The 9,479-nt window shown below is 47.5% G+C and overlaps 2 protein-coding genes across 2 annotated transcripts; one reads left to right on the top strand and one right to left on the bottom strand.

Moving 5' to 3' along the window:
* Positions 1–312: 312 nt before the first annotated feature.
* Positions 313–2,819, top strand: LOC116253982 (uncharacterized). Its single transcript, XM_031628992.2, has 2 exons — positions 313–1,245; positions 2,166–2,819. Exons 1-2 carry the CDS (start codon positions 704–706, stop codon positions 2,662–2,664), a joined length of 1,041 nt encoding a protein of 346 aa, XP_031484852.1. The 5' UTR covers positions 313–703; the 3' UTR covers positions 2,665–2,819.
* Positions 2,820–4,226: 1,407 nt separating this feature from the next.
* LOC116255120 (UDP-glycosyltransferase 87A1-like) lies at positions 4,227–7,806 on the bottom strand. The gene is made up of 2 exons (XM_050078123.1): positions 5,523–7,806; positions 4,227–5,290 (listed from the first exon to the last, which is right to left on the bottom strand). The coding sequence occupies exons 1-2, from the start codon at positions 6,031–6,033 to the stop codon at positions 4,356–4,358; spliced, it is 1,446 nt and encodes a 481-aa protein (XP_049934080.1). The 5' UTR covers positions 6,034–7,806; the 3' UTR covers positions 4,227–4,355.
* Between the last annotated feature and the right edge of the window lie 1,673 nt (positions 7,807–9,479).

Raw genomic sequence — 9,479 nt, 5'->3', positions numbered from 1 at the left:
TATCTCTCTCTCCCTCTGTCTCTCAGAGTGAAAATTTCATACAGAGTATCCATTCTACCAAAATCACTTTATTTCTCTCTCTATTGGAATGAAAATTACAAACCGGATTTAGATTCTAGCAACATATAGACGAAAAATTTGATGCTGAATTTCAATTCTACCAAGATCGATCTCTCTCTCTTGGAGTGAAAATTTCATACTGGCTTTAGATTCTAGCAACATATAGACGAAAAATTTGATACTGAATTTCAATTCTACCAAGATCTATCTATCTCTCTCTCTTGGAGTGAAAATTTCATACTGGCTTTAGATTCTAGCAACATATAGACGAAAAATTTGATGTTGAGTTTCAATTCTACCAAGATATATATAATTCTCTCTCTTTCTCTTAACTTGACTTTTAAAGGTGCCTACACGCAGCTGGTAGCACTAAATGAATCAAGGGAACCACGTGTAAGAAAGTGGGTCCCACACAGATGGTCAAACTTTATCGCCTTTTTAAGCAGTCGAAGAGAGGGAGGGACAGAGTTCACACGCAGGCAAGAGAGAGAGAGAGAGAGAGAGATGCGGTGGGGTTGGCAGACTACCGCCACCGCCAGTTTCGTTCGCCTATTACACTCCAACCAAACAAGTCTCCCTCCCTGTGTAAGATAACTCCATTTTCCTAGCGTGTTCCAGTAAGCTTCATCATCGACTAGAAATAATGACCGGGAAGGGAAGCGGACGTTTCGACGCTTGCTCGAGAATGGGCGTCCGGGAATCTGATGCGGAGTCTGAAACCGCCGAAGAGATCAGCTTCGGCCAAGGCGACTCCCTCGACGGCGACTCCTACATTGAGATCGACCTCCAGCGCTCCGCGTCCACTGCCGAAAACAGGGGCGCCGACACGGAATTCGAGTTCCGTCTCTCGGTGTCCTCGCCGATGCGCGCAAACCCCCACCACCTTCCGGCGGACATGCTCTTCTGCAACGGCAGGCTCCTCCCCCTCCACTGCATCGTCTCACCGGACGGGGACGGAGGATCTCCGTGTCCCGAAGACGGGACGCAGACGGAGAACAAGAAGGAATATTGTTGCCTTGGCGAAGAGAGTTTGGGTGCGGGACAGACTTTGGAGATGAGGAGGAGGCCCGAGAGTGGACGGAGGGCGCTGAGCTTCAGGAAGTCCTCCAAGGTGGGCGCCGAGGAGGAACACGAGATTCGCAAGCCCATGGACAACCCCGAGGATCTCGAGCTCACCACGGTGCGGTAAGTCCAATCCTCCTCCTCCTTCATTGATCAGGACATCTGCATCTCATCCCAATCGTTCCCACCACCATGCACCCATCTCGATCAACCGATCAACCTTTCTATGCTCTGTTTTTTTCCATTCCATTAAATCAAACAGATGATAGGAAACAATTTTTCTTCTTCTTTGTCGGTTGGTGGGAGGTGTTTGCATGCATTGTTTATAGGAATTCCGCTCCTTCTTTCATTACCATCTTCAGAAATCTAAGGCCACGGGTTCTCAATTCGAGATGCAAAAACTGGATGTTCATAAACTGTTGCAGCCCCTCTAGGTAGGTGAGGAAGGAGGCTCGAAAGGGGCCGGGAGTCAGGGCAGCTACTTCATAAATAAAATATACACGTTTGAAATTTGAAACGGATCATGACATTGAATTCGCGAGGCACCTACCAGATGAACTTCAACCACATTAAATGTCACCAACTTGGTCATCCTCACGAAATCGAAAGAGTGTAAGATCTACCCAATGGGCCTTCTATTTTATTTTATTGAACTTCGGCCGCCATAATTCACCAAACCACCATGAGAATCACACTGTGCATCGGTGTCGAATCACGAAATACGACACCGAGAAAAAGAGGCGATCGATGTTTTCACTAGCTAGATGCAAATAATCTACGGCCGAGTTTTCCTCGTTGGCAGGTCAGGTGAGTCAGGTCACCTGGATTGCACGCGAAAGGAATCGACCGGCCCGTCTCTCAAGGAGTGACGGGGAGCTCGTCGCGTGTGCCAGAGAGTTGTCATTTCCGTCAGCTCAGGCAAAAAACTGGCCGGCTTTTCCATGCACCATAATATACGATGTTGCACCTTTTTTTTTATCATATGCAAAGGACAGAGTCAAAACACCCTGACCGATGCGTTTCGGCCACGTTCTCTCCACCAGGGACCAGTACTACAAGGGCGCCCTGACCGTCGGAAAGCTGCCGGAGAGTACGGCGACGGGCCTGGAGAAGCTGCTGATGATGCTGAGGACGAGGGTATCGAGGGATGTGAGGGGACAAACGTCGCACTCCTTCTACGGCCACCGGCCGTCTAGAAGGGACACGAGAATCAGAAAAGCAAAGGAGATCATCGACAAGTGCTGGAGGATTGTGAACCCCTTCCAGGCGCACAGGGGCAGGCGGGAAGAGGAGGAGGGAACGGCGGCGTCCAGCGAAAGTGGGAGGAGCAGGATATTGTTCGCCGGCAGAGGGGGCGAGAGCTGTAGGGAGGTCAGCGGGGTGCGGAGCTGCCCGACGTCGTTGGGGTCGTCGCCCATCCACTGGAGAGTGAACAGCTTCGCCTATGCGAGAGAACTCAGCCTCCGGGATCGGGACTGCTCTGTTCAAGCTGCCATTGCCCACTGTAAAAACTCCAACATCAGCGACGCCGTCGTGAAGTAGTAAACTTTCAGGCGGCACAGACCAGAAACTTTCAGATGGAGAAGATCTCAGGAAACCCGTGATCTGTTGTATAGCAAAATCTAATAACATCCTGCTCGCAATGTCAATCAGTGCACGTTACTTTTGTGAAACTGAGAAAATGTTAGATTGCTACCCATGGATTGGTCCCCGTGAAACTTTCGACTCCCCGTCTCTTTCTTATAATCGACCGGTCCCTTGTAAACCGGTCTCTCCGTAGCTTTTTTGAAAGAACAAAAGATGGGTTGCAGGTGATCCTTCCGCCATGTAGAGAACGATCCCACTCTGGTAAGAATAAGAATCGATCTTATGAAAGACAGACACCAAATGGTAGGAGATTGTTTGAAGATGATATGACTTCGAAGGTGGAAAACACCCTCCCTTGATAAAATTTTGGAACAGACATTGAACTTCATCACTATAAAAAACAATTAGGAAGCATGACATGAATATGAAAGGCATGTCCCAAAAATACAAGACAAAAACATATATATTTGTATCCGAGAGATTAAACATTCTTGCGTCACATTGTACAGTGATGAACTGAAACCTCCGTTTCAAACGAGGCCGTACATCCATATGGTGGAGGGATTTCAACAATCTGATTAATAGATTAGTCGTTCTCTCGAATCGACCTGATTAGGATGTGTCTGTCGTCTGCTTGACAACCTGAAAGCCATGGGAACGGTCCTGTGTATACGCCTTGGCCTTCGACGATTAAAGTTACCGACCGATCAGTACGCTTTTTCTTTGGAGGACCACAGAGAAAGCTATCACCGACCTGGACGTTTTACTCGTGGACAAAAGTGCGCCGGTCGGTCGGTCGGCCGGCCGGCCGGCGCGATGATCGGAACACCTCCAATAGCGTTCCACTTATAATTACGCCACTTTTGTTTGATTGAGAAAAATGACGAACTTTTCAATTGGTAAAATCTTACAAGAAGAAAAGGCAAACATGGCCGGTCATTTTATTTGTCTCTTGCAGAATGAAGGCCGGGCTGGACAGGACAGCCGTATCAATGAGGTCTTCTTTTCTCAAAGCAAACAGATCTATTGTACTGGTCATATCCGAACATGTTCTGGTATCTGAAATTACTCTAGTGCCCCCTTATCAAGGCAAACATGGCATGAAGCAGACGATCAGCTCTGCCTCCTCGGTACTGTTCAGAATCAAATCCAAATGGATACATATTGATTGCTATATTTCACATGTAAAATCTATATCTGATTCGATTTTCCAAAGCCGACCACTGTCGAATGAGCTCTTTACTCTTCTTGGCAACATGCCCACATCAAATTGGCGCACGAGTTGGGAAGGATTTTTCCAAAAACTTGTAATATAAAGCCGTATCCCGATAAATATACTTTCACCCACGCTTACCTACCTACAATGGTAGATCCACGCCCTTCATTTACAAATTCGTATCACGGAATCCACATTCAATGAAAGAGGACGATGCTGATTCGATCTTAAATGCGCTAAACCGAACATCAACCACACCCCGTGTGAAAGGTTGATGCAAAAGTTTCAATTAAAAATGAAGGAGGTGAAGGACAATTCTATTACAGAAAAGTAGAAAACATTGGCTGTTCACCTTTTCAAGAAATTCCTCAAATCCTGCTCTGGTTTAGACCTGTTTCTGGACAACCTGCATTGATCTTTTTTAAATACATCAGACAGGAAGACAAAGATCGGCCGCGCGTCCCTTGGCCTTGACTTGGTTGAGGAACGAATTAAAGGAGGCATCCGAAGAGCCACCTCTCTGGCCTGCCCTGTTCAATGCTTCCCCGAGCTCCTTGCATCTCCTTCTCATTTCCTTGCTGCTCTTCCTATTCAAATCCATCACCTTCTTTACTATCTCCGCTATTTTCTCCCTCCCTACCAACTCATTGTCGCCGCTGCCGTCCATGTTGCTCCCTCTAACCCTCAGCCCGATCTTCCAATCCTCCACTATCATCTTGCTGTTGCAAGTTTGGTCTACCGCAATCGGGAAAGCGAGGAAGGGCACGCCGGCAGATATGCCCTCCGTGGTGGAGTTCCAACCGCAGTGGGAGAAGAAGCCGCCGATGGAGGGATGAGAGAGGACTTTCATTTGGCTGCACCAGGACACCACCAGGCCCTTGCCGTCAAAATCCTCCTTCGCCAGCCACTCCTGCTCGCGCACGATCCACAGAAAGGGGCTCCCGCTTGCTCGGAGGCCGAACGCTATCTCCACCATCTGAGGGGCGGAGACCGACATGAAGCTGCCCAGCGAGACGTAGAGGACGGAGTTGGGAGGGTGACCGTCGAGCCAGGCGGAGCAGTCGACCTCGGCCCTGTAACTGGCGACGAAGCCTGCCTTCCCTTGGGACGGACTTGGTGGGAGTGTGAAGGGGCGGATGGGGTGGACTCCGGAGGGCAAGAGCGACCGTATGGCGTCGACGGCGGAGGCCTCCAGTTCGTCGCACGAATTCAGCAGCAGCCATGTTGCTTTCGGCACCATCTTGAAACTCTCTTTGAACCAGCGCATGCGGTCGACTCCCGTGCTCGAATGGAACAATGTGGGAAGGTCGGCCAGGCGAATTCTGGGGACCCCTGGAATGTAATCAACATACTCTTCTCCAACCTCTGGGTGAGTGAAAACAGAGATTCAGTATTATTTTCTGTAAAGCATGCATACTACAGAGTTTTCAAGCTCATAACAAGAACTCCAAAACACAGCTGAAACTACTGATCAAACCATGGTCTTCAGATCGCTTCTCAGAGCCACTCGTAAAAAGTAATACATCCATTGAAAAGATCATATAGCTGCATTATCAAGGCCGCCGATTTTTAGGAGGTGGGGGGATTGAGTCAGTACCTGAGATGGGTATGGGGAAAGGGTGGTGCTCCGCCACCACGTCCGAGTTGTACAACATGGAGAAGACGGACGCTGCCATTGGCCACAGAGAAGCCACCGGGATGTCCCTCCGGTTGCCCACAGCGACTGCCCAAGGGAGGTATGAATCGGCCACAATCGCTGAGACCGCCGGCTCGAGCTGGTCCAGCAGCCGCTCGAAGGGCTCCTCCATCTTGGTGTAGACGGCCTCAATGAAGGCGGGGAAATCGTCTGCCCGTGCCCTCTCCGAGGGTGTGACGTTGGGAAGGGAGCGGAGGCGGAGGTTTGGTGGTGGGGTGGCGGAGCCGGCGGAGGAGAGGATAAAGCTGAGCCACTCCTCGGTGACGACGAAGGTGATGAGGAGGTCGCCAAAGGACGCTAGCCGCTTGCAGAGGTTCATCATGGGGTTGATGTGGCCCTGACCTGGGTATGGCATGGCCACAACATGGACACCGGAAATTCCACCGTCGGTGTTAATGGAACGCACCACCATATCTGGACCAATCTCACCGCCTTTTGTTCTCAGGCGCGTTTTAGCTTCCTTCAGCCAGCCTACTGGGGGCAGAGCTTCCTTCCAGTGATCCTGTTTTATCCTCTCTCTCTCTTCCTCGCAAGCCAAGGTGCGGGCTGCATATACATCCAATCTCAATCTCGCAGCCCACTTGCCTCAGGAAAAATTGCAGAGCTTCCTTCCAGTGGGCCTACTGTCTGCAGAGCTTCCTTCCAGCGAAACCTACTGTCGACAGAGTTTTATCCTCTCTCTTTCTCTTCCTCGCAAGCCAAGCCAAGTCTTTCTGACCCGAAGGCTTGGTTCTTTTCGCCTTCCCCCAACACACCTATGTGCGGGCTGCATATACATGGCTGCATATACATCCAATCTCGCAGCCCACTTGCCTGGAAAAACAGGAGAAATTGCAGAGCTTCCTTCCAGTGACCCTACTGTCTGCAGAGTTTTATCCTCTCTCTCTCTCTTTTTGCAGAGCTTCCTTCCAGTGAGCCTGCTGTCTGCAGAGCTTCCTTCCAGCGAAGCCTACTGTCGGCAGAGTTTTATCCTCTCTCTCTCTCTTTCTTCCTCGCAAGCCAAACCAAGTCTTTCTGACCCGAGGGCTTGGTTCTTTTCGCCTTCCCCCCAACACACCCACGTGCGGGCTGCATATACATGGCTGCATATACATCCAATCTCGCAGCCCACTTGCTTGGAAAAACAGGAGAAATTGCAGAGCTTCCTTCCAGTGACCCTACTGTCTGCAGAGTTTTATCCTCTCTCTCTCTCTTTTTGCAGAGCTTCCTTCCAGTGAGCCTGCTGTCTGCAGAGCTTCCTTCCAGCGAAGCCTATTGTCGGCAGAGTTTTATCCTCTCTCTCTCTCTTTCTTCCTCGCAAGCCAAACCAAGTCTTTCTGACCCGAGGGCTTGGTTCTTTTCGCCTTCCCCCCAACACACCCGTGTGCGGGCTGCATATACATGGCTGCATATACATCCAATCTCGCAGCCCACTTGCTTGGAAAAACAGGAGAAATTGCAGAGCTTCCTTCCAGTGACCCTACTGTCTGCAGAGTTTTATCCTCTCTCTCTCTTTTTTTGCAGAGCTTCCTTCCAGTGAGCCTGCTGTCTGCAGAGCTTCCTTCCAGCGAAGCCTACTGTCGGCAGAGTTTTATCCTCTCTCTCTCTCTCTTTCTTCCTCGCAAGCCAAACCAAGTCTTTCTGACCCGAGGGCTTGGTTCTTTTCGCCTGCCCCCCAACACACCCATGTGCGGGCTGCATATACATCCAATCTCGCAGCCCACTTACCTGGAAAAACAGGAGAAATTGCAGAGCTTCCTTCCAGTGACCCTACTGTGCAGAGTTTTATCCTCTCTCTCTCTCTCTCTTTTTGCAGAGCTTCCTTCCAGTGAGCCTGCTGTCTGCAGAGCTTCCTTCCAGCGAAGCCTACTGTCGGCAGAGTTTTATCCTCTCTCTCTCTCTTTCTTCCTCGCAAGCCAAACCAAGTCTTTCTGACCCGAGGGCTTGGTTCTTTTCGCCTTCCCCCAACACACCCATGTGCGGGCTGCATATACATCCAATCTCGCAGCTGGAAAAACAGCAGAAATTGCAGAGCTTCCTTTCAGTGAGCCTATTGTCGGCAGAGCTTCCTTCCAGTGAGCCTACCATCTGCAGAGTTTTATCCTCTCTCTCTCTTTCTTCCTCGCAAGCCAAGCCAAGTCTTTCCGACCCGAGGGCTTGGTTCTTTTTGCTTTTCCCCAACACACCCATGTGCGGGCTGCATATACATCGCAGCCCATTTTTTCAATCGTTTTAAAGCAAAAGAAAATAGCATACTATTTTAATGCGCCTGATGTTGATAATATTTCAATTTTCATAATATTGCATCCCCTCCAATTCAATAAAAAGTTTAAATAGATTGAAACATAAATGTTGCAAATAAGTGCATAATTAATTTCGAACAAGAAAAAGCAAATATGCGATAATGAAGAGTGCAAGAAATATCGCTTGCCATTGGTTGCCTTAGATTTCATAGAGTTTCATAAGAAAGACTGAAGACTTCTAGTGAGTCCCATAAAACCAGGGGTGTAGGGGTGTTTAACGAGTGGAACCAATTGGCGCTCAACTTAAATTACCTTGCTTTAGGCTTACTCGAGCTTGACTTGTTTTTTAAACAAGTTGAGTTCGAGGTTAAATTAAAAAGCTTACGTTTATGATGATACATAAGGATGGATGGTGATTATGATGATACATAAGGGAGATCCTTGATACTGTTCTAGAAAGATTCACCACTTATTCAAAAAAAAAAAATATTTTACCAATTTTATCGAGAAAGATGAGATAAGTAGTGCATTAAGACAAGAACCCTCGATTCAAACATTGAACATTCTTCAATAGACTCCGTGAATCTGGATCACCTCATTTCCTCATTCTGACCCTCCATCCATGGAGCGCATACGGTTTTATGAGCTCCCGTGATGCAATATCAACAAATCACATTGTATGAATGACGAGATTATTTTGGTAATGAAGGAATCAGACCCGAATCATGTCATGCATGAATAGGCTTCGTAAACTCTGGTAAAGTAAGGGATGTGGCATGATCCAAATTATGTCCTATCTATTCCACTTCCATTTATTTAACTTATAGTAGGAAATGCATTCATTTCCCCTACATTGACCCTGATCTATGATACTACACAGGGTCTAAGGAAGAAACGAGGCTAGACTTTATTAGTAACAAGTAAATCCTTTGTATGTAAGAAGACTCTAAAAAACAATATTGTGCATCAATGGAGACAATCCACAAAGCATTTGATCATGATCGATGTAAGCCTACATGGGTATAGTGTTTACATTTATCTGGATAATTTTGATAGACATGATTTTTACTCACAATAACCAAACGAGAACCTTAAGCTAAACCATCTCATTTTAGAACACATGAAAAAACGCACGTTTCTTGCCATTGCTTTTTTAAGTCTTTTTTCCTTTTAATAATGACGGTGACACCAATTGCCACCAAAATGTTTTTAAGAATATCCAAGATCAAGATTCAGGCGGCCCAATGACAAGGTTTGGACTCGATCCAAGATCTTGAACACAATGAGCAGGCCACGTTTACACAAGCATATGTAAATAAATCAATCAAGACTGCCTATGGCTTGGAAAGCATCGTCAAGTTCTTTGTTATCTTCGAAACTGCTTGACTTTTTGCTTGAAGGCATCACTGCGTGCGTCACAGCAGAGTGTTGACATTTACATCGTCATGACTTGGAAAAAGTTACGATCGATGGCGCTAAAAATAATAAGAAACAGTTAAAAATTGTAGTACATGGACGCGATGGCACGGATAAGCAAAAGCTAGAAAAAATGTAAGAGAAGCATGCACTTTGCTTTTGGTTGAATTGAAGGAAAGAAGGAAAATTTTGTGTTGACATAATATATTTTGCATCTTCA

Source organism: Nymphaea colorata, chromosome 5, assembly GCF_008831285.2.
Source record: "Nymphaea colorata isolate Beijing-Zhang1983 chromosome 5, ASM883128v2, whole genome shotgun sequence".
NCBI classification, from domain to species: domain Eukaryota; kingdom Viridiplantae; phylum Streptophyta; class Magnoliopsida; order Nymphaeales; family Nymphaeaceae; genus Nymphaea; species Nymphaea colorata.
This window is presented reverse-complemented; position numbering and strand designations above follow the sequence as displayed.

Excerpts from the sequence above, each read along its gene's own strand:
- LOC116253982 (XM_031628992.2), top strand. The coding sequence starts at position 704 with ATGACCGGGAAGGGAAGCGGACGTTTCGACGCTTGCTCGAGAATGGGC. Across the intron at positions 1,246-2,165 it reads CTCGAGCTCACCACGGTGCG|GGACCAGTACTACAAGGGCG; the intron begins GTAAGTCCAATC and ends TCTCTCCACCAG.
- LOC116255120 (XM_050078123.1), bottom strand. The coding sequence starts at position 6,033 with ATGGTGGTGCGTTCCATTAACACCGACGGTGGAATTTCCGGTGTCCAT. Across the intron at positions 5,291-5,522 it reads TTTCCCCATACCCATCTCAG|AGGTTGGAGAAGAGTATGTT; the intron begins GTACTGACTCAA and ends TCACTCACCCAG.